Raw genomic sequence first — 25,288 nt, 5'->3', positions numbered from 1 at the left:
CATGAAAATACCGAATATTTGGGAGGTACGGTTATATGGGGGCATTACTAAAACATACATACATTTCTTCGCCACCGGAGCTAGAACCGTTTATGACCAACAAATGCCATTTTTTAGACAAATCCGTAGCAAAATGTGGGAAAAACCATCAAAATTCCGAATAATGGGAGGTACCGTTATATGGGGGCTAGGCCAATACAATGTTCCGCCACCGAAGCTAGAATTCATTACAAACTACAAATGCCAATTTTTAGACAAATGCTTGGGAAAATGTGACAAAAATCATTAAAATACCGAAAATCGGGAGGTACCCATACATAGGGACTATGCCAAAACGTGGACAGATATGTCTCATTTTCAATCTCAACCATCCTAAACACTATACAAATTGTTTTGCCAAATTTTTAAGCTCTACATCAAATAATGTGGGCTGTATCGTGATTTCAACAGACAGACAGACTTATTTTAATCGACTTTTATGCAGATTATCTATATCTATAAAAGAGGAAAATGTTTGTATGTTTGTTTGTTTGTTTGTTTGTTTGTTTGTTTGTAATTTATGGACTCGAAAACCGCTGAATAGATTTTCCTGAAAATTTCCATATATACGGCAACATCGCCTGAAAGTAACATAGGCTATATACATTTTTGAATTTCCACTTGGAACTGGAGATATAGCACCAGAATCGGAGGTACCTCCCAAAAATTTAGATTTTATATGCACATATCTATTGATTGGTTGAAGATACAGTCTCTAAATTTGGAATACGTAACGGAATTTGGAACAAAAATAAGTTTGCCAAATTATATTGTAATCGGTTCAGATTTGAATATAGCTCCCATATATATTTTCGACCGATTTCGTTCATTTGATGCCTCAAACACAATATGAATGTTCGATTCCAATGAAATTTGGAATGTGTGACGGGATTTAATCCGAAAATAAATTTGTCAAATTATATTGAAATCGGTTCAGATTTGGATATAGCTCCCATATATATTTTCGGCCGATTTCAAGCATTTGATGCACCAAACACGCTATGTATCCCCAATTTCAATGAAATTTGAAACGTGTGATAGATTTTATCTAAAAAATTGATTTCCCAAATTATATTGAAATCGGTTCAGATTTGGATATAGCTCCCATATACATTTTCGGCCGATTTCATGTATTTGGTGGACCAAACACGACATGTATTTGCAATTGTAATGAAATTTAAAATAAGTAACGGAATTGGGAACCAAAATGAGTTTGTCAAACTAAATTGAAATCGGTTCAGATTTGGATATAGCTCCCATATATATTTTCGACCGATTTCATGTATTTGATGCACCAAACACGCTATGTATCTCTAATTTCAATGAAATTTGGAATGTGTAGCGGAAATTAAAACAAATATACATTTGTCAAATTATATTAAAATCGGTTCAGATTTGGATATAGCTCCCATATATATTTTCGACCGATTTCATGTATTTGATGCACCAAACACGCAATGTATCTCTAATTTCAATGAAATTTGGAATGTGTAGCGGAAATTAAAACAAATATACATTTGTCAAATTATATGAAAATCGGTTCAGATTTGGATATAGCTCTCATATATATATATATATATATATATATTCGACCGATTTCATGTATTTTATGCACGATATGTATGTTCGATTCCAAAGAAATTTGGAATATGTAACGGGATTTTGATTAGAAAATAAATTAGTCAAATTATATTAAAATCGGTTCAGATTTGGATATAGCTCCCATATATATTTTCCGCCGATTTCACATATTTGATGCACCAAACACGATACGTATTTCCGATTCCAATGAAATTCGGCATGAGTGGCTAAATTTGGTACAAAAATAAATTTGACAAATTATATTCAAATACGCTCAGATTTGATTATAGCTCCCATATATATACTCAGCCGATTTCACATATTTGATGCACCCAAAGCGAGAGAGACAAAATCTGGCACAAGAAAAAATTGCCAAATTATATTGAAATCACCACACATGATATATATGACCGATACCAATGAAGTTCAGAATGTGTGGCGGAATTTGGTTACAATAATAAATGTATGTGTAAAATTAGTTAAGATTTGGATATAGCTCCCATATATATATTATCGGCCGACTTCACATATTTGACGCACCAATTTCAATGAAATATGAAAGGTGTGGCGGAATTTGGTGTAAAAGTAATTTTTTAAAATTATATTTAAATCGGATCAGATTGGGATATGATTTTAATAAGAACCATTGACCCACAACGCCTTAGGCTAACACTAAAAAACAACACAACAATTGATTTGAAATACACTTATTACGGCGAAGTATGTTGCTATCTCGAATTCACTAATTGCAATAGAAATGCCACTCAACTTCAAAAGATTGCAGTTTACTGCACGCTTGGTATTTGCTATGAAATAAATAAATCCGAAGGACAAACATTTCGTGTATGTATGTCATGTTACTGCTTTTCTAATGGTTTTGGTTATTTACGCTTGAAGTCGTGCAATAATTTTTTTTTAATTTTTAAATTTGTTTTTTTTTAACCAACATATATTCGTAAATAAAAATTTGAATGCATATAAAACCAAAAGGGGTAGCGAAGCGCACCGGGTACAGCTAGTGAATATATATACTTTATGGGGTCAACGACACATATTTAGGGATGTTACAAACGAAATGACAAAGTTAATATACCCCCTTTTTCAAGGTGGAGGGTATGAAAAAGTAGCTAAGTTCGGCAAGGCCGAAATTTGAATGCTCTTCACCATTTGGAAAGGAATTTCAACAACGGTATTTTTCAGAAGTTGATGAAATTCCAAAATTCGGCCTTGCCGAGGCTATACGAAAACGAGGACCCGAATAAGTAATTTTTTGTCATAGGCTGTAGTATCCATTAAGATTTTCAAATACGAAATTTGAAACAATTCCGGCGAACAATGTCGCTAAAATCGTCAAAATACCGAGAAAAGGAAGATACCGTTATATGGGCGCTATACGAAGACGTAGGACTGCTTACGATTTTTTTCATAGACCCATTACTTTCGAATACGAAACTTAAAACAATTCAGGTGAATAATGTAGCTAAAATAAAATATGAGGGCGTAATATGAGGGCTATACGAAGACCTATAGGTGGACCTGCACAGACAATTTTCTGTCTTAGGCTGTAGTACTCATTACAAACTTCGAATACGAAATTTGAAACAATTCCATTGAATATTGTCGCTAAAATCTTTAAAATACCGAATATCGGGACTTACCGTAATATGAGGGATATACGAAGACGTGGACCTGTACAGACAATTTTCTGTCTTAGGCTGTAGTATCCTTTAAGATCTTCAAATACGAAATTTGAAACAATTCGGGTGAATAATGTCGCTAAAATCATAATAATACGAATATCGGAATTTGCCGTTATATGGGGGCTATAGGAAGACGTAGACCTGCACAGACAATTTTCTGTCATAGGTTGTAGTATCCATTACGAACTTCAAATACCAAACTTGAAACAATTCCCGTGAATAATATCGCTTAACTCACCAAAATACCGAAAATAGAGAGGTACCATTATAAGGAGGCTATACCAAACGTGGACCTACATGGCCCATTTTCAATACCAAAATCCTGCTGACATAATATACATTTGAATAAAATTTTATCAACCTACTTCAATTCGTTCGAAAGTTAGAGTGATTTCCATGGAATTTTATAATCGACACCTTTGTGGGGTCTAAAATGTATATTTCGGGGTGTTACAAACGGTGGAGGGTACACAAATGGAAAACTAGTAGATTCTTGCGGCTTCAAATGTCTCATCAACAGTTGACAAAAGCGGTGACTCATAACACCAGCTTTTCTACAGGGTAGCTATTGGCTAGCTGCCTGCGTAGCCTTGAATTTGACGGTCACTGAACCAAACAGCCAACTGTTACAATCCAATGCAAAAAAAAGTTAATGTCGGCAACTACGAGGAAATAGTATGACGGAGTTCTATGGAAATTATTATATTTAATAATGTTCACAATAAATTCTACAAATGGAGAATATCAAACCCAGTTTCCACTTAGGCTATTTAATTATTTTAAAATATACGTCACATTTACTTACGTAATTAGTTTTCAATATTTAATTTTCAAACTCTTTTAGCCGTCTGTACTGCTCGCTGTCAAAATGGAGGCACATGTACGGGTCATGATTCCTGCAGTTGTCCGGCTGGTTTTACAGGACGTTATTGTGAAATTGACATCGATGAATGTAAAGAGGAGAAACCCTGCGATCAGACGTGTATCAACACAGTGGGCTCATATTATTGCCAATGTCGGGATGGCTTCACCTTGCTGGCCGATCAGCAGAGTTGTAAGAAAAATGGTGAGCATTGTCAACACTTTGTATCTAGCCACAAATGTATTTGAATAATGGTTTTTTGGACTACCCTAGATGTACACAAGGATGATGCATTTGAAGCCAGAGACTTGGAGAATGAAATTGAGCCACAGGAAGATATAACAGCCAGATTGCAGAAAATCGAAAAACAATTGGCCAATGAAAAAGTGCAATCGAATGAATTGCAAAAAACCTTACAGTCCACATATTCAATGGTCGATTCTCTCAAGAATCGTTTAATCAATTTGGTGAGATAAAAATGCAAAACCCGATTGATTTCATAAAACATTTCTAATACATGTATATTTCCACAAACAATTTTAGGAAAAACAACAAATGGACTTTCATCGTTTACAAACGAATCTATACAACACTGAATCGCGCACAATGAAATTGGAGGGAATGGTGAATCTTTTAATGAAATGTCGAAATAATGTCGGACCCAATGCCCACTGTCCCTAAATGTATACTGCTACTGTAACCGTATCCCATATCAAATTGGAAATCGTAGTTTTTATTTAAAAATTTCCACACACACACACCTAAAACAGAACTGCATTATATTTATTAGGATTTTGAATTAAGCTTAACTCTAGATTTTATGCTTCTTTTTGAAGAAATCTCAACATCCATTATTGACTACTCCCTTCAATTGTATTGCCATCTATTTTCTTCTTTAACTTTTAATTTCAAATTAGCTTTTAGAAATGCTCAATATTTGTGTATTGTACTTAGGACATTGCCTTCCTCGGTGGGTTGATTTTATTTGTCATTATTTTATTATAGCATTCCCATTAACCCCAACCTAAAAAAAACACTCTCACACAAATGCATGAAATGTAACAAGTCTTGAAAAATTTACGGTGTATTTGTTTTGAATTGAAATTTTGCATTTTTTGTATGCATGCTGTTAGAGTTTAAGAGAAGTAGAAGAGATATAGGAAATTTGAAACGAATTTCAATTGTAAAAAAAAAAATATTGGCCTTTTTTATTATTCCATGTTCGTAGCGTCATCGTTGTCGTCGAAGAAAAAGCTTTTATATGCCTAATTTTAAGGATATGATATATTTGTAACGTATTTAAATGTAAATATTTAAATAAAGTTAATATTAATTGTTTAGATTAAATAAAGTATTGGTGTATGTGTTTTCATTTAATGAACGGCAAGCCGAGATGGCCTTTATCTGCGATGTCATGTCTGGTAGAGTCATGTCTGTTCTGAGACGTGGTATTTCAGTGGATTTTCATAAGAATAGAGCGCAGAGTGGATAAGATATTTTTTTTTTACATTTTGGTCTATAAAAAGGCCCATTAATAGCAGGACGCGTTAATCACATTAAAAAAAAAAAACTTCAATAGAGATCGTGGCCTACATAGGGTCGGCCAGTAAGCCCATCTGACAAACAAGTTTACCGTCAAAAGAAATATTGTGATTTGAAATTCAAAGAGAATCAAATCGCAGTAGTGCAAAAACTACTAAGTTTATTGTCAAATCGTTGGCAAAAGTAGTCTACTTGGCCGACCTTATGTAGTCCTGGATATATATCGAAAAACAAAATGTCAAAATATTTAAAGATTTTGGAAAATAAATCGATATAAATTATATTTAAAAAAGAAGTTGTGCGCATGGTACAATAAGATGAAGGTAGGGCTATGATACCATATGATTTTATGTTTTTTTTTTATTTTCTTGGCTTAATATGTCAACTATATTTTTTTATGAATGTGTTTCCTTTTTAAAGACAAAAAAATGTTCAGAAAATATTCAAATTCGAATGTTTCAAAATGTTGATTTCAACGTATGCATCGAAACAATCTTCAGTTTTTGTAGCGAAATAAACCTTTAGAGATATATAGAACATGATTTTAAAAAGAAATTTTGACCTTTCATTCAGTTTTTGTGGTTCTCAATTATTTATTCAAAATAAATGCAACAAGTTGTTTGTGTTTTTATTGTTTTGATACTAATTCTGCTTGCAATTTTTTCGAAGTTAACGTACCTTCTCTTCTTTGTACCATGGTTGTGCGTCTTTTTTATGAGCATTTGCAAAATATGCAGAAAAGAAATGGTTCCAGGAAAGTATACATTTGTATACCCTACATCACATAGTGGTAAAGGTATTAAGTCTTGTGCATTTGTTTGTAGCATAGAGAAGGGAGAGAGATAGACCCATAGTTACTTTTAAGGATTTTCATAGACTCACTTTCTGAGTCGATTTATGCATGTCAGTCCGTTCGTCCGTCTGTAGTACATGTGAACAAAATCCAGGTCGCATTCATTATCCGATTGAGGTGAAATTTTCCAAACAATATTTCTTTGGCACAAGGACGAACCCTATTGAAGTTGGTGCGAATCGGTTAAAATTTAGATATAGCTCACATATATATCTTCAACCGATTTTGGGCTATTTGTGCACCAAATGGCAAATATCAGTCAAATGACCTGCACTCCACAGAATGATATTTTATATCAGATATCAAATACAGCCCATAATTACTTCTGCCAAATTTTATCAAGATCGGCCGTTTGAGGGCCATAATTCGCGCCAAGGGTGACCAATTCCAAAAAAATCTAAACTTATTCTAAAATTTAATGCTATTTCCGACATGTTTTGCTTTCATTCAATGAAATTAAAAAAAATGTAAAAATTATTCGTTTTGGCTTTGTTGTAATTTTTTTTATCTAACCCTGTAGGGGCGACTTTTGACTTTACCTTACTGAACATTACATTACATTTGAAATTATGTCACGGAACACTACCTAGATATTACCCTTAGCATTTTGACCAGGAATATTTGTCCAATATTTACGCACTTCATCGTGCTGTTAGTTGTTGTGGTCCATTTAACAGATAAATATAATCCAATGGTCATCCAAAATGCTAGACTTCTTCTCTGTCCTTAACTCTCTTCTCAGGCGTGTTTATTGGCTTCAATTGTTTGATCAGGAAATTTTTTCTATTTTTGCTTCATTTGAACCCCTAAATATTTTGCGATCATCTCCAAAATAAGAGTCTCCTCTGTATCTCCAAATTTACACTCATCTATATGATTTGCTTGTCTACGATATTTGGCTATATTCGTCAACGAAATCAGCATAAAAAAGTCAGAAGTTCGCCTTTTGTGTACTTCGGATATCGCCTGTAAGTAAAAGAAAACACATACATAAACAAATAAAGATGACATATTAAGCCAAGAAAATAAAAAAAATTAAAATCATATGGTATCATAGGCCTACCTTGATATCATTGTACCATGGGTTGTAGTATCAATAACGAATTTCAAATACGAAATTTGAAAAAATTCTGGTGAATATTGTCTCTAGAATCCCAAAAATACCGAATCATTTACGGAAATACAGTATTCCACAGTATGGAAATATTGAGATGTATCAAGTCTGGAATGGAATCGCATTTTAATTTCGCTTTTTATGAGCTTCATGGGTATTCAACATCCAACTATCCTTTCTCTCTTTGAACAGTATTTTTTTTTTTTGATAATTTCGTTTGTACCTAGTTTGCACCAAATCGGATGCTACAGACAGACGGACGGACATCGCTAGATCGACTCCAAATGTCCTGAAACGGACTAGGTCAAAGAGACCTAGTGTCTAAAACCGTTATTTCGATTTGGCCGTATAAAATTATATATACCCCCTTAAGCCATATGGCTAAGGGCATAAAAAATATTGAAAATATTTTATTTGATTATTTTTTATACATCAGCGTTTGCTTCTTAAGTCTTTTGTTTTTGTCTTTTTATGGAGAAAATCATATGACTGGGGGTATAAAATATGTTTGGTGTAAATCTACTGCTTAATTCGTATGGTACGAAAATGACGCTGTACGATACGTCAGTATATAACCACAGAGGAAACACTCATCAGCTGATTGTTGTCCATCCACCCAGATGTCTAAACCACAGCCAACTTCACTTTATTATGTTATTGAGATGTGAAATGAAAAAAAGCAACGAAAAAACAAAGAATACCACACAAAAACAAAGAAAACAAATACCAAAATATAAAGAAAAAATACAAGACGAAAATATTCGATAAGAATTAATGTGCAATTACACGGAAAATAAACGAAATAAACAAAATAAAATAAACAAATAAACAAAAAAGAAGAAAAACAACAATTGCTTTGGAGGGGACAATAAAAAGGCAGGAGGAGACAAACAAAAGGCGAATTGAACAATAACAAGTGGAAAAATATTTAAAAGTGAAATCGATCAAATCATTATTGTGTGACTGTGTCGTCGCAGTAATTGCTTAATGTGAACAGCGGATACTTTAACATCAAAGCTTTTTACAGTCTTGACTTGTCCATAAAGATTTAAAGAAATCAACTATTAGCCATTTCAAATCAAAAACAAAAATTGAGAAGGAGTACTAAATACCTGTCTATGACCATGACACCAGCCATTGACAAAATTCCCTTAAAGCAGGCGGAAATCGCTGTGCGAAGATTTAATGACATGGCCATTCCTCATCATTTGGGCCTGCTGAAAAACCATCACAGCAACATTGAGAAGAGCCTGGCCTTGGGCGATTGGAACAAAATCAAAAAAGAAGAAATCAATGCCATGCGGGTAATAAAACAAATTAAAAATCTCCTACTCGAAATGGATGCGCTGAGAGAAAAGGTGCGGGATGATGATTTGGAACGCTTCGATGTCATGATGGAGGAGGGGAAACAAAAGGCATTCGATGGCATGAAAGAATATTTGGGTAAGACAATGTCCGCTTATTGTTATTTTTTTTTCAATAATTAACAATAAATTTATAGCTGAATGATCTCGTCGATAAGGGCAAGTCAGTTTATACTTTTGTATAGATGTGTGTAATTGTCTTGGGGTTGCCATGAAAGAATATATTTTACGCGAAATCGCACAACTCATTTATTCAAATCCGTTAGCAACAGTCAAAAAGGTATTCGGTATAGTTTACAAATGGACAATATTGTTCAACTTCTTCGGCTACCTTCCACTCCAAAGTTCAAAATTTCCAAAAAAAATAATTTAGCTCATAAAAAGTGAAAGCCCCATCGAATATTGTCCCAAATTTGCAAGCCCTAGTATTTTTACAATTCAAGGTTAGTTGTGCTATTGGACAATATTGGACCGCCTTTTTCATACCTCCTCCACAAAGGATCAATATTTTGAACAACCAAAGCTCTCATAAGCATTAAATTTTCTTCAAACTTTACTCATTCACACGTTTATATCAACACAAAATCTGGTGTGAAGATGGGATATATCGATGCACTCCTTCTGGTACCTCTTCCATAAAGTGGTCAACATTTGGAATAACCGAAGCGCTAATAAAATACGGAAAAAGCACTCAATTCTTTTTAAACTTCACACATTCCAATATTTCTATCAATACAAGATCTAATGTGAAGATGGGATATAGCGGTTCAATCTTTTGGTACATCCCCTATAAAAGGGGTCAACATTTTAAGTAACCAAAACTTTACACATTCCAATATATCTACCAACACAAGATCTGGTGCGAGATAGCGGCCTTTACCTTCGGAACACACCAGCAAAGGGTTAACAGTTTGAATAATTATAATGCAAGTCAACATATATTAAACGGATATAGAGGTGTACATCTGTCAAAAATCTGGCAAAATCGACAGATACTTTTTAACTTTTCATTTGAGAAAAAAATAAAATCGCTGTCTCCTGCTGGACAACATAGGACATCTACCTATTTCATATTCAAACAGTTTACTATTATTGCTATTCTATTTTGAAAGAAACAAGTAAACAACTGTAAGTTGGACCAGCCCGAACTTTGAGTACACCTCGCCATTTGGAACGAATTTGGCAATTAAAAAAAAATTAAATCCGTTTAAAATTCTGTTAAAGTCTTAAAAATATCGAGCATAGGCAACATTTGTTATAAGCCATTACTTGCCGAAACTTGAAAAAAAAATCGGTGAACAATGTAACGGGAGGTAACGTTATATGGGGGAAATACGAAGACGTGGACCTGCCCAGAAAATTTTATGTCCTAGACTGTAGTATGCATTACGAACTTCAAATATTAAATTTGAAAAAATTCCGGTGAATAATGTCGCTAGAATCATCAAAATACCAAAAATAGGGATGTATCTTTGTGGACCTGCACAGACAATTTTCTGTCCTAGGCTGTAGTATGCAATACCAACCTCAAATATCATATTTGAAACCATTCCGTTCCATTCCATTCATCAAAATACCGAATATCGGGAGGTACCATTATATGGGGGCTAAACCAAAATGTGATAATGACATGGCCATTTTCAATACCAAAAGTCCTGCAGTCATAATATACTTTTGAGTAAAATTTTATCAACCTACTTCAATTCGTCCGGAAGCTAGAGTGATTTCCACAAACGGACGGAGATCGCTTAATGGACATTGAATTTTATGCTGATCAAGAATATATGTACTTTGTGGAGTCTAAAATGTATATTTGGAGGTGTTAAAAACGGAACGACAAACTTAATATACCCTCCTTACTATGGTGGAGGGTATAAAAATCTTATACTACGGTTAATTAGCTCAGACTATCTAAGTGAGGAAAGAGAATTGGTTTGTACTCTCGAAATTTGTGGCCAGGTAGACTTGGATACCTTGCATCCAGTTTTCCATTTTATGCCACAAGAAGTTATTTGAAACCAGAAATTTCGTTTTTCGTAATATTTTTACCCTGGAACCCAAATTATCTCTAAAAGAATTTGTTGCCAACACGAAAGGATCTGAATTTTAAGTTATCTTGGCAATTTGGCTAATTTCTTCACTGCTATCTGTTGTAAAAATTAAAATAAAACATTTCCATTTTTTCTTTTCCAGAATTACAACTGAAATCTCCTACAAACACATTACGCTCCCAAGGTCCCTACGAAGAAGACGATGTGGAACAACATTTAAATGACACCGTTGAAATAGGCCAAACCCAGGCGTATCATCAAACACTACCAGAAATACGCACTAATTTCTCACAAGAGGAACACATTTTAGCACAACGACAATCCTGTTTTGAGGAATTGCAGAATTTACAAGAAGAAATACGAGATTTAAATGGCATGTTTCATAATATGGGTGAACTAGTTCACCAGCAAGCCGAAAGTGTGCAAGCAATAGCAGATAATGCCGAAGAAGCTCTAGAAAATGTCCAGGCCGGGGAGAGTGCATTACGCAAAGCACTGTCCTACAAGAAGGCAATGTACCCTGTAATGGGAGCCCTGTTGGGTACTTGTGTTGGTGGCCCAATTGGTTTGGTGGCTGGCCTTAAGGCTGGCGGTTTGGCTGCTGTGGGATGTGGTATTTTAGGTTTTACAGGCGGCAGTGTTTTAAAAAGTAATCCCGCCATACTGCAGGGTAACATTGAAGAAGAACAGCAGGCAACATTGGAGAATTCCGAACAAACACAGGAAGAAATTGAAATGACCAAAAAGGAAGACTGACAAATGGAGAATTATCATCATCAACCAATGACAGTGTGGTCGGCAGCAACGCGTCAGCTAATGAATTTTCAGGGAACGACTGCAAATCGTTTGGACCCAGTGGCTCAGGCCACCACCGGTGTATTGTGCAGTGTTAAATCTTATTGTAGCCTACAGTAGATCAAATAACCATGCCGTGTTTGCAATTTCTACTATGGAACTAATGTTTTTTTTACAATTAATTTTTGATATTAGCCTCCTAAGTCATATTTATTATATTACAAACATACAAAAAAACAAGCGAGTTACATACATACAAAGCAGACGAATATTCCAATGTTCGATTATTTTAAATCTACAAGGTAGGGAACTGAAATACAATACCTTTTCCAGAAGAGGAGTAGTTACAATCCAACCAACCCTGTAGTAGACATTTGTTGTTATTGCAGTTGCAATTGAATAAATAGATTAGTCATACATTAAACCAAGACAAAGACATATTTGTCTTTTATAAAGTTACCTAGCAATGTTCATATTTACAGATTATGTTTATAATAGTGCGAGTGAGCAATTTGCAAACTAAGCTTACATGATAAAAACATTTTTTGTATAAGCTTTTTAAGTTGTTTCCACTTTTGTGTATATTTTATCCCCCCGCTGTGTATATCGTCAATCAATTCCATGTTGTAAAGTTTTAATAAATATTTGTTAGAATGTGTGTATCCACCATTGCTCCCTTTTAATAGCAATTAAACAAAAAAAATGCCTTTTGTTTTATTTGTTTTTAGAAAGAAAAACAAGTTATTTTTCTTTGATTTGTTGTTGTTGCTTTTTTCTACAATCCTATTTACAATTGAGAACGAATGGTCAGTAGAAATATGGGTCAACACAATATCAATGAATGGCGTAATTGCATTAAATGATAGTGATATTTATATTAACCCTCGCACTTTTATTTGTTCTAGCTTAAATGTTACACATGTTTGCCTATGACGCTGGTTTATTGACTGGTTCAAATAATTAATCGCAAAATGGATTTGAACGAAAAAAACCAACTTGAAACCAGATGTGCGTATATATCAGAGAGCGTATATATCATTTGATACGGTCAAAACGTGTCTAGTCGAAATAATAACCCTAAATCTCTTTGGACCAAATTCGTTTCAGAACGTTTGGAGTCGATCTAGCGATGTCCGTCAGTCTGTCTGGCTGGTGCGCACGATAACTCTCGAAGAGAGTATCCGATTTGGTCCAAACTTCGAACATCGTAGATCGAGTTCGGAGATGGACAATATGCGTCCACTCCTGGCACCTCCCCTACAAAAAGGTCGAAATTTTAAAAAAAATATATATATATTTTTTGCACAGAAAGGGAAAGAATAATCCGATTTTGCTCCAACTTTGCAAATCAATCAAATATTTGCCTCAGTGATAGGTCAGGTGCGGAAATGGACTATGTCGGTCCACTCTATCAAGTACTTCCCCCCTAAAGGGATAAAATTTTTGAAAAATTACAACTCTTATAAAATGTTATGTAAGAGTCCGATTATCTTCAAAATTCACACATCCCAATACTTTTACAAACCCAAGATCTGTTGTGAAAATGGAATATACTCCTTCTGGTGAAAAACAAAACGCTGAAAGAAAGCTAAATAAGCATCAAACTCTTCTCAAATTTCACACACACAAACATTTTTGCTAATACAAAATCTGTTGTGAAGATGATATATATCTGTGAAACCCTTCTGGTATCTCACTCACAAAGGGTGATAATTTGCCATACTTTTATCTGTCATAACTTACGAAAAAAGTCAGCGATTCTTTACAACGATTTGCTATATCTAAATATTTCTCTCAACCAGAAACCTGAGATGATTATGGAACTTATGATTTCCTATAAATTGGATATAAATGTTCGATTTTTTGTAATTTTGCCCAAACCAATATTTTTATCTGTATTAGATGAGGTACTTTATGCCCATTTTAACATTTTCTAAAAATTAAAACATGTATCATGTAAAGTTACCAACCTTTCACCAAGTTACCCCATATTTATATCGTATTTATTTAGGTCCGATACGAAATAGACAATATTTGCCCATTCCTTTAGAATCCACTCCATAGAGGGTCAACAGGTTGAATAATCATACAGAAGTCAAAATATATTTAAATAATCGAGCAATGACTGAGGGTATTAGTCTGTCGGCAAACTCGACTGATATTTTCTAACTTGTTCTATCAAACTCAGATGGAGTTGGAAATTGATAATATCGATCCACTCCTTCTGATACCTCCTCCATAAAAGCTCAAAATAGTCACAGAAAGTAATTTACCTTATAGAACAAGAAAATGTCATCCGATTTGGTTCAAGCTTTGCGCAGGATCTTCCCCACAAGGTTCAGCGTTTTATAGAATCAAAACGCTAATAAAATGAAACAAATTTTGAATAACTATAAGTCTCATGAAATGCAAAACAATTTCCGACGATTTTTTCAACTTTGTACAATGGAAGGGAACGGAAAAAACATAGGAACTTACCGGCCCATGCCTTCTGGTACCTCCTCACAATTCACAATTTTGAACAATTATAACTCTCACAACATGGTTTGTTTTAAAGATGAGCGAATTGAGAAACTGATTCACTTGGAGACCTTCCATTGTGTTCATCTTAGAAGAAATAATAGTTTTAAGGATAGGAGAGATATAGAAGCGAGAGGTAGAAGAAAAGATTTATAGAGAAAAGTGTAGTTAGCAGGGTGGTCTGTCCAGCCAGGAAATGCCCTACGCAAATTTGTAAATAATAGTGGGGATCTATGTCTGAGAAGAACGTTGGAGTTTCAATTCTCCACCTGTCAAATGGTCTATGTCTCTTGTTGGATAACAAGGGGCATCTGTAAAGCAGATGTTCATTAGTCTCTATCTCTTCTTCATCGTCACATAGTTTACAGTAGTCCGGGAAATTGTTGTTTCATCTGATACTGCAGCGACCAATTAGTATATCCTCTACGATTTTTATATATGATTATCTGAGTGATAGAAGAGAACTTGTTCTTCTCCTTAAGATTACCAGAGAGATGGTCTTAAATACCCTTCTTCAACTTCTTCCCTCTTCTTCGATTAGAGATTTTTTTGAAGGAGCTGACATTATAGCTTATTGCTGGTATAATAGTCTCTAGCCCCCTACGTTATCGGCATATGTGATTGTCTGTATTCGACGATAGATTTTTTGAAGGAGCTGACATAATAGCTTATTGTTGGTGTAATAGTCACTAGTCCCCTACGTTATCGGTATATGTGACTGTCTTCATTCGAAGCTGGTCGAAACCCACAAGTATCTCACCCTGTATCTCAATATTTCTATCAACCATATATCTGACGTAAATATAAAATGTGTCGGTACCCCAAAAGAGTTTTGGGTCCCCAGGATAAACATGTTTTGGGTCTCCAATATATTGCTTCTGAACTTTGTAGAATTTAAAATAATAACATATATACAATAATAATAGCATTTAGTTACATCTAGAATCATTGGAACAAAATATGGGTCATATCGGAACAAAATATGGGTCATATCTGTTAAATCCTGTAAGAGAAGACCTCCATGCAAAAAATATCGAAGGTTTTGGTACATATTTCCTGATTGATTTCTAACTCTTATTTATAGGTGGTATTATAGCCCACATATAGGTATTATAGACCACTGCAGCGAGTAACTGGCTCATATCTACGCGATACAAAATTACATTGCATTTGCACCTATTTCTGGGCCATATCTTGTCGAAGTCGCCTCTTCCTTAGTTCTAAAAATACTAGCATATTAATGTCTCAATATTTATTTACTCAAGATACGTTATATCTTATTTTATAAAAAGGATGGAAATACAAATCTTTATATTTGTATTTTTTTCTTTTTCATAAATTATATTAGCTTAGCCTAACAAGATGATTTCTGCTTGTAAAATTATTTCAAACCCTTATGGAAATTAACGTTTATAAAATCCATAAACATTTAACGGTGTTGAATAGAAGAAATAAACTTACAATCTAAATTCACTATTCACAGCTTAATGGTAAAACGATGAATGGCGTCGTGAAAAACCCCAGAGAAAATTAGAGTGGGACATTTGTTACAGTCCATGTTTGCTTGAATCGCTTCATACGGGAATGATTAATCTTGCGTATACGTTTGGCTGTTTTCTTGGGTTTATACCACGGTGGATAGGAACCATGTTGATCTTTCAGAGTCTTTGTATTGTAGACATGAACCTTGCCAGTTTTCTCATTGACAACGGTGACATTTTCACCTTTTTCACGTTGCTCCTGTAGTTCATGGGTCAGTTCTTCCTCTTCTTTTGTTTTCTTTTCCTACGATATGGGGAAAATGTAATTCTTTAATATTATTGTAAATTCTTCTTATTATAGGAATAAATTACCATTTTCAATTCTTTGGCAGTTTTGACCGTGGCCACCTCTGCGATTTCTTTCATATCTTCGTCTGTGTCCATTATGCCAAGAGTTTTCTTTAGCCGGGCCAATTCCTTGACTTCATAGCGAGCCTTTTTGGCTTTGCTATTTTCTTCGCGTCGCTTACGGGATTTATTTGTACGACCCATGTTGATTCGTTTTTATTAATTAACTAAATTATTATATTTTTTCGGAAATATCCAACTTTTCCCAATAAACACGTGTTGTGTTGTTTGGCGTTTGAATAAAAACAACAGATGTTAATTGACAGTTGTTGCTGCCACACTTTAACAGTGTTGCCATGTCAAAGTGGACGTTGCCAGATTAGCTTACAATACACAGACAAAAAAATAAATGAATTCATTTTGAATGGGTAGACTTATGGTACAACAAGAAATGTAGTTTAAAATCGGTGGACAATATCGGCCCACTTCATCCAGTACCTCCCACACAAAGGGTCAAAATTTTGAATAATTATAACTCTCATAAAATGTGATGCAAATGTCCGTCTTTAAATTACACACATCACAATATTTTAATTAACGCAAGGTCTGGTGTGAAGATGGAATATATCGATTCAGACTTGGTACATCTCAATATTTCCATCAACACAAGATCTGTTATAAAGATGGTAGAGATGGGACCATTCCTTCTGGTACATATCCCACAAAGTGTCAAAGGTTTGAATAACAAAAACGATCATAAAGTCCGAAATAAGCATCCGGTTCTCTTCATATTTCACACATCCCATTATTTCTACTAACACAGGGTCTGCTGTGAAGATGGAATATATCGACTCCACTCCTTCTGGTACTTCCCCCACAAAGGGGAAAAATGTTGAGTATCCATGAAGCTTAGAAAACGCGAAATTAACATCCGATTCCATTCAGACTTGGTACATCTCAATACTTCCATTAACACAAGATCTGTTATAAAGATGTAAGAGATCGTTCTATTTCTTCTGGTATCTGCCCCCACAAAAGGTTCCAGATTTTTGAACAAACAAAACGCTCAGAGAGAACGAAATAAGTATCCAACTCTCTTCTAATTTCCAAGTATTTTTGCTGACGCGAGATCTGTTGTGAAGATGTTATATATCTGCCAACCCCTAAGGTACCTCACCGTCAGAGGGTCACAATTTCCATTACTTATATCTGTCACAACTTGCGGAACAAATCGTCGATTCTTTACTACTTGCTATATATTTCTCTTAAGCAGAAATCTGATACGAATATGTAATTTATCGGAATTTATGATTTTGCATAAAATTGGATATAAATGTCCGATTTCCTTCAAATTTGGCACATAACAATATTTTTATCTGTTTTAGATGAAGTATAAAAACGGAATACTTCGGTCTGCTTTATCTGTTACCTCACACATATTTCCAAATTTTCCAAACATAACTCATGCAAAGTATAGGAAGTAGTCGATATAGTCAAAATCTACGAGTTGGTCAATATTGGCCAACTGATTCGGAACTTACCTCATAAAGAGTGAACAGTTTGAATAATCATAACTCAAGGCTGGGGATATACGTCTGTCGGAAAAACCTACTGATACTATTTTACTTGTTCCATAGTAAAACAAATTTTCTAAATCGAATATGGCAACCCTTATCTGAAGTACTCAATAAAAATTAAAATAATATTTATTTTACAAATGTAATAAATAATAGATTATTTTCGACGTTCCATATCTTATTAGTTTTGTAGTTCTCGACTATCATTTTATTTTAAGCCAGTCTTTAAGGATCATAAGTGAAATGACATCCATGGACTACACGATTTGTGCAAATTTGAAAACATTTCGTCTAATAGAGCCTTAAGCATTCATAACCATAACCATATATAACAGCTGTTCAAACCAATCTTATGGTGGTGGATTGAATAATGTATAATGGAGACATACTATAACGCCATGGCCACGGACATAGACATCAATTGAACTTTAGTTTTCTGCCGTAACCATAACAGAGCAAACGATTGTTTATTTATTTGTAATTATTCTATTGTGTTCTGATATTGGTAAGTTTAAACATAAACATTTTAAGCCAGTCTTTAAGGATCATAAGTGAAATGACATCCATGGACTACACGATTTGTGCAAATTTGAAAACATTTCGTCTAATAGAGCCTTAAGCATTCATAACCATAACCATATATAACAGCTGTTCAAACCAATCTTATGGTGGTGGATTGAATAATGTATAATGGAGACATACCATAACGCCATGGCCACGGACATAGACATCAATTGAACTTTAGTTTTCTGCCGTAACCATAACAGAGCAAACGATTGTTTATTTATTTGTAATTATTCTATTGTGTTCTGATATTGGTAAGTTTAAACATAAACATTTTCGCCTGCACTTCTGTTCACACTTCTTTGAATATTTTTCCAGATAATGGATGACAAAAAGCTAATTGAGTCTGTTCGAAATTGTCCTTGCCTGTATGACAAAACTCACAAAGACTTCAAGGATAGGGAGAAAAAAAGACGAGCTTGGATTGAAGTTGCCAATAATTTGGACGTTGATGGTAAATGTAACATTATTTTGGTTTTAAAATATTAACTAAATGCCTGTATTGTAAATAGAAACTATAGCTATGAAACGCTGGGGAAATTTGAGGGAGCGATTCAGCAAGGAGATACGAAATCCGCAAAACACCTCTGTAAGTGGAAAGCAGTGGGCCCTATTAGAAAGTCTGCAATTTCTACGAAGTCATATTATCTCCCGACCGTTAGTAAATAAACTAGTATTAAGATTCATAATTTGTCAAGAAAGTATATATTTTTTTACAGCATGCGACAAAGTGCCCCAATATTGAAAACCGACATTAAACCAGATATTCTTAACGAATCGTCGTCATCATCTTGTGTTTTACCTGTGCAATCTGTTCAACTTGACTCCGAAGAATCAACTTCAACGTTTCCAATGCAATCAAATTCAATTTCGCCCACTAAGTCTTGGCCATCAACGTCACGGATAAAAAAGCGAAAGTCCTCTCTACAGCTTGGCGAAATGGACACCACTATAGGGGAGACAGTAAAAACATTTCAGGAAATATCTACACGAAAGGCACACCGAGAAGAATTTAGTTTGGAGATATGCGGTTTTGGTACAATGATATGCTCGGCAATTTCAAAAATGAAAAAATCCACCCAAGCTGCTGTGATTCGTCGTTGCACGGATATTGTTATGCAGGCGCAGATTGACGAAGACCAACGGGAATGAAAAAAAAAAAAAAAAAAATATTTAATTATAATGCATTGTAATTATATTCATAGAAATTATCTCTGATGCTGAAATCAAAGTACAAATAATATAGTCATAAAATGAACCACTACTACATTATATATGTAATAACCTATTAAATTTAAGAATTAAATACAGTGGAATATGAATTTTGAAATATAGTAATTTTTAATGTAAAGTAGTTTCCTAACAGAAGAGTTTTTTTTTTTTGGCATTTTTTGGTTGGAATTCCACTCTTGTCCTTAGAACTTGTCACTAAAATCCCAAGGGTATTTTCTTTAATAGCTTTTTTTTAAGGGAAAATACAATCTTCCATGAAATAATGTGGGAAGAGTTGTAATGTGAACGAAAGAGGGCTAGAGAGATGGTAGTGGCAGGCGATATTCCAAAAAAATCTTCTCCAAATCTCATTACAGGAAAAATGCTACCACCACTTTCACTTCCATTGGCTCCCACCCGCATAGCTATAAAGAATGGTATAGAATGGTGCCTATTCAGTTTAGGATTTTACACATTTGGCTGTATCTGTGGTGATGTCTTCATATTGCTAATCGGGTGGAACACTAAGATAGTCTCACATTGCTCCTACATATATAAATAAAAGCTGTTTATGGTTATGGTACCGCTGATCGATGAAATGAAATCTGATTGCGGTTATGTTTATGGGTATGGCGATGTTGTATCTTGCGTCTAATTGTTTTGGATATTAAAACAGGGCCGGGCAGAGAGTCGCACATGTATATTTTTCCATTTTTATACCCTCCACCATAGTATGGAGGGTATAGGAAGTTTGTCATTCCGTTTATAACACTTCGAAATATACATTTTAGACCCCACAAAGTATATATATTCTTGAGCAGCATTCAATTCTATGTCGATTTAGCTATGACCGTCCATCTGTCCGTCTGTGGAAAACATTCTAGCTTCCGAACAAAATGGAGTAGGTTAATAAAATTTCACTCAAATATTATGTCTGCAGGACTTTTAGTATTGAAAATGTAGGTCCACGTTTTGGTATAGCCCCCATATAACGGCACCTCCCGATATTCGGTATTTTGATGATTTTAGCGACATTATTCACCGGAAATGTTTCAAATTTGGCATTTGAAGTTCGTAATAGATACTACAGCCTAAGACAGAAAAGTGTCTGTGCAGGTCCACGTCTTCGTATAGCTCCCATATAACAGCACCTCCCGATATTCGGTATTTTGACGACTTTAGCGACATTATTCACCGGATATTGTTTCAAATTTGGTATTTGAAGTTCGTAATGGATTTTACAGTCTAGACATAAATTGTCTGTGCAGGTCCACGTCTTCGTATAGCCCCCATATAACGGTACCTCCCGATATTCGGTATTTTGATGACTTTAGCGACATTATTCACCGGAATTGTTCCAAATTTGGTATATGAAGTTCGTAATGGATATTACAGCCTATGACAGAAAAGTGTCTGTGCAGGTCCACGTCTTCGTATAGCTCCCATATAACAGCACCTCCCGATAATCGGTATTTTGATGATTTTAGCGACATTATTCACCGGAAATGTTTCAAATTTGGCATTTGAAGTTCGTAATAGATACTACAGCCTAAGACAGAAAAGTGTCTGTGCAGGTCCACGTCTTCGTATAGCTCCCATATAACAGCACCTCCCGATATTCGGTATTTTGATGACTTTAGCAACATTATTCACCGGAATTGTTTCAAATTTGGAATTTGAAGTTCGTGATGGATATTACAACCTATGACAGAAAATTGTCTGTGCAGGTTCACGTCTTTGTATAGCCGCCATATAACGGTACCTCCCGACATTCGGTATTTTGATGATTCTAGCGACATTAATCACTAGAATCGCTTCAAATTTGGTATTTGAAGTTCGTAGTAGATACTGCAGCCTTAGACAGAAAAGTGTCTGTGCAGGTCCAACTCTTCGTATAGCCCCCATGGTAACTACATTCGGTAATTTAATTTTTTTAAGTTTCGCATTTGAATATTTTAATGGCTTATGACAAATGTTGCCTATGCAGGTCTACGTCGTCGTATATACCCCAATACAACGGATACATTCGGTATGTTTATGATTTTAACAGAATTTTTAACGGATTTTATTTTTTTGAAAATGGAACGGTTATATTAAAATTAAACGATTAATTAATACTCTAAAACCGCAAAGTAAGCAACACCGAAGAGGAGAATGAGGAAATGTAACGGCTGATATAATAACAAAAGTGCCTGCACTAAAAAAAAAAAACAAAAACTGCAGAGAGTTTTAAATCCCAATGGACCATATGGAGTTTGTGCTCTCTTCCACATTCTAGGCTCCAAATTCTCTCTAACCATTTTAACACAACAAAATGCAACAACGAAGCTCAACAGAGAATGACAGAATTGTAAAGATGCAGACAAATGGGAAGTTATTCATTCTGTTTTTAGACGTCAGTCGCTACGTTACCAACAGATAAAATAATTTTAACATCATTTAATCTAAATTAGTTTCGGTTTGTCTTAGTTGACCAACAAAATATTGTTAAATTAAATGTAATATAATAAAAATTAAGAAATTGCGGTGTGTAGGTATTATATTTTAAACGAAAATCACTACAAAGTTTCCCCTTAAACCGGAAGTGAATTTACATGTATGTGTTTGTGTGAGTGAAGTTTTGCAAGAAAAATAAAAAGACAAGGTTTTAATATACACAGGTAATATGTTCTTGAAAATTACAAACTGAGAATTATAAAAACCGTTGTTGAAGTTGTTTTTTATTTGTTCTAAACTTTTGCAATGAACCGTGATTTGTGTGTTTTTTTTTTGACATTGCAGTCAGTGTACATCCAACTACGAATGAAGGTTATACTTACTTTGTTATGATAATAAATAGAAGACCACAAAATGGACAAACTGTCATGGGAAAAGTTTGAATCGGGAAATATGGCTGGGTTGAACATTTTGTACTTTTCAAGTCGAATAAATCTAAATTATATTCAAATAAGCTGGACAATTATGCTAGGACTTCGTAATTTTGAATACTTTTGGCGGGATGAACTTTTATTAGTTATGGACGCCTAATATACAGGGTGAGATAAAAAACTGCAACAAAGTCAAACGCACTAATTTATATATATATTTTTAAATTTTATTGAATGAAAGCAAAAAATGTCGGAAATAGAAATTGTTAAAATATGAGGTTCCTCGCTTCATTTCCAGCGCACGATGGCCGCCAAAATCTCCGGATACCAACCCGTTGGACTATTGTGTCTGGAGTATTTTGGAAAGCAAGGTTGGCACTAAATAATACCAAAGTGTCGTGGATCACCTCAAGCAAGTGCTTCGCCGGGAATGAGCCAAAATGCCACAGAGCAACATTCGGGCAGCGTGTGACGCTTCCATTGGCCGTTTGAGGGCCATAATTCGAGGCAAAGGGGACCAATTCGAACAAATCGAAACTTATTCTAAAATTTTTTACTATTTTCGATATTTTTTTGCTTTCATTCAATAAAATTGATATACATATATATATATATATATATATATATATATATATATATATATATATATATTTATATATATATATATATATATATATATATATATATATATATATATATATATATATATATATATATATATATATATATATATATATATTTATATATATATATATATGGGAGATTTAGCCACATCAGAACCGATTTTCATCAAATTTGAAGTACTTGTTTCTAGGATGTATTAAGTCATAATTTCCAAAATTCAGGTAATTTGGATTAATATTGGTCATTTGGTGTACAATTAACGCGAAATCGGTTGAAGATTGATATGGGAGCTATATCTAAATCTTAACAGATCCTGATACAACCTAGCAGATATTTCTGGGCTGTATCTGATATCTGTTATCAAACATTATTCTTGTTAAGTGCATATTACGAATGTGTGAACTTAAACACCAAATCGGATGAAACCTATATATGGAAGCTATAGCTATATCTGAACGGATTTTCTCCGAAATCGATTTACTTACTTCTAGACTGAATTCGGTTCAGGACTTTTGGATTGATATTAGTTATTTGGTGTACAATTAACCCGAAATCGGCGGAAGATTTATATGGGAGCTATATCTAAATTTGTACCGATTCGCACCAATTTCAATAGGGTTCGTCCTTGGGTCAAACAAATATTGTTCGGAAAATTTCATCTTAATCGGATAATAAATGCGGCCTGTATTTTGTTCAAAAAACTACATGGATGGACGGACAGACAATCTAATTCTATTAAGATCCTCAAAAGAAACTATGAGCCTATCTCGCTTCCTTCTGCATGTTGTAAATATATGTATAACCCCTCAATAACACATTTTAGCGTTTGAAAATAAATAAACATTCTATCCAATTTTCAAATAATTTCAATATGAGTACTTGTTTGAATTTTCTTTGCTTTCCAACGAAATTTCGAATGATGAAAATATTTGTGAACTCAATAAAGATAGCCGGCCAACCAGCCAGCAAGTGGGAAAACATTGCTGTTTCGAGGTCAGCGTTAGCGTTAGAAATAATTGTTGTTCTTCTTCTTCAAATATAAAAAAACAAAAACAAATTTTGTTCCTCTGTTGATTTTCCACAGTGTCTTTAAGCTCGCTTTACTTATACTATAAAAGGCATCCGATTCGTTTCGTACGATGCTATAAAATAGCAAACAAGCGAGGAAAGAGGAAAATGACTTTCACTTAAGGTCATCATGAGTGTAGTACATACATACATACATCCATCTATGTACGTATAGACATATGTATGAGAGATTAACACGAAAATTGTTTGACAAAATATTGCAAATGTTGATTTGGGTTGATTTTTGTTTTCCTTAGCTGAAAGATTGATGTAAGACGTGAGAGAATGATGAAGGGGGTACTCTTGTGAACAATGGGACCAGATGCATTCAGCCAGTCAACTAACTGCTGTCGGGTTATTGTGAATGATATTGACCCTGACAGTGAAAACGCCAAATGATGTGTTTTACTGAGTGGCTGTGAAAAATGTGGGTGGGATATTTTAAGTGTTATAATGTATTTGTTTATTTATGGATGCGGTAACCGAAATAGGGAGGTGGTGTGTTAATGTGAGGTCTGTATAAAAACAAGAATCTGTATTTTTATACCCTGCACCACACATAGTATAGAGGGTATATTTAGTTCGTCATTCCGTTTGTAACTCATCGGAATAATAATTTTAGACATAACAAAGTATATACAGGGTGAGATTAAAAAAATGCAGAAAGTCATAATTTTTACTTTTTTTAAATTTTATTGAATGAAAGCCAAAAATGTCGGAAATAGCATCAAATTTTGGAATAAGTTTAGATTTGTTCGAATTGGTCACATTTGGCACGAATTATGGCCTTCAAGCGGCCAATGAAACCGTCACACGCTTCCCGAATGTTGCTCTGTGGTATTTTGGTCCATTCCCGTGGAAGCGCTTGCTTGAGGTGATCGACACTTTGGTATTTTTTAGTGCCAACCTTGCTTTCCAAAATACTCCAGACACAATAGTCCATCGAATTGGTGTCAGGAGATTTTGGTGGCCATTGTGCCCTGGAAATGAAGCGAGGAACCTCATTTTGTAACCATTCTTGGGTGACGCGTGATGAGTGCGATGGTGCTGTTGGAAAATCCGAGGTCTGCGGCCTAAATGTTTGCGTGCCCAAGGCCTTAATACACCCTCTAGAATATTTTTGCGA

The 25,288-nt window shown here is 34.5% G+C and overlaps 4 protein-coding genes across 4 annotated transcripts in view; 3 read left to right on the top strand and 1 right to left on the bottom strand.

The window, feature by feature from the left end:
* The window catches only part of LOC101896163 (uncharacterized), a 192,805-nt gene extending 187,305 nt beyond the window's left edge, over positions 1 to 5,500 (top strand). Inside the window, exons 5-7 of the mRNA XM_059125948.1 lie at positions 4,165 to 4,386; positions 4,456 to 4,649; positions 4,726 to 5,500. Of these exons, the coding sequence (XP_058981931.1) occupies positions 4,165 to 4,386; positions 4,456 to 4,649; positions 4,726 to 4,863 (554 nt within the window). The 3' untranslated portion in view covers positions 4,864 to 5,500. The remainder of the gene's footprint in view (positions 1 to 4,164; positions 4,387 to 4,455; positions 4,650 to 4,725) is intronic.
* Positions 5,501 to 8,355: 2,855 nt separating this feature from the next.
* On the top strand, positions 8,356 to 12,170 carry LOC131803972 (syntaxin-17-like). The gene is made up of 2 exons (XM_059125991.1): positions 8,356 to 9,134; positions 11,249 to 12,170. The coding sequence occupies exons 1-2, from the start codon at positions 8,810 to 8,812 to the stop codon at positions 11,860 to 11,862; spliced, it is 939 nt and encodes a 312-aa protein (XP_058981974.1). The 5' UTR covers positions 8,356 to 8,809; the 3' UTR covers positions 11,863 to 12,170.
* A 3,488-nt stretch (positions 12,171 to 15,658) lies between these two features.
* On the bottom strand, positions 15,659 to 16,559 carry LOC101894970 (protein LLP homolog). The gene is made up of 2 exons (XM_005180116.4): positions 16,275 to 16,559; positions 15,659 to 16,206 (listed from the first exon to the last, which is right to left on the bottom strand). The coding sequence occupies exons 1-2, from the start codon at positions 16,452 to 16,454 to the stop codon at positions 15,952 to 15,954; spliced, it is 435 nt and encodes a 144-aa protein (XP_005180173.1). The 5' UTR covers positions 16,455 to 16,559; the 3' UTR covers positions 15,659 to 15,951.
* A 1,929-nt stretch (positions 16,560 to 18,488) lies between these two features.
* On the top strand, positions 18,489 to 19,712 carry LOC131803955 (transcription factor Adf-1-like). The gene is made up of 4 exons (XM_059125960.1): positions 18,489 to 18,645; positions 18,710 to 18,845; positions 18,904 to 19,048; positions 19,111 to 19,712. Exons 2-4 carry the CDS (start codon positions 18,713 to 18,715, stop codon positions 19,541 to 19,543), a joined length of 711 nt encoding a protein of 236 aa, XP_058981943.1. The 5' UTR covers positions 18,489 to 18,645; positions 18,710 to 18,712; the 3' UTR covers positions 19,544 to 19,712.
* Positions 19,713 to 25,288: the final 5,576 nt, after the last annotated feature.

The sequence above is a fragment of the Musca domestica genome, unplaced genomic scaffold (assembly GCF_030504385.1).
Source record: "Musca domestica strain aabys unplaced genomic scaffold, Musca_domestica.polishedcontigs.V.1.1 36, whole genome shotgun sequence".
Classification (NCBI taxonomy): Eukaryota; Metazoa; Arthropoda; class Insecta; order Diptera; family Muscidae; genus Musca; species Musca domestica.
Note: the sequence above shows the minus strand (reverse complement) of the source record. Positions and strands in the feature narration are given on the sequence as shown.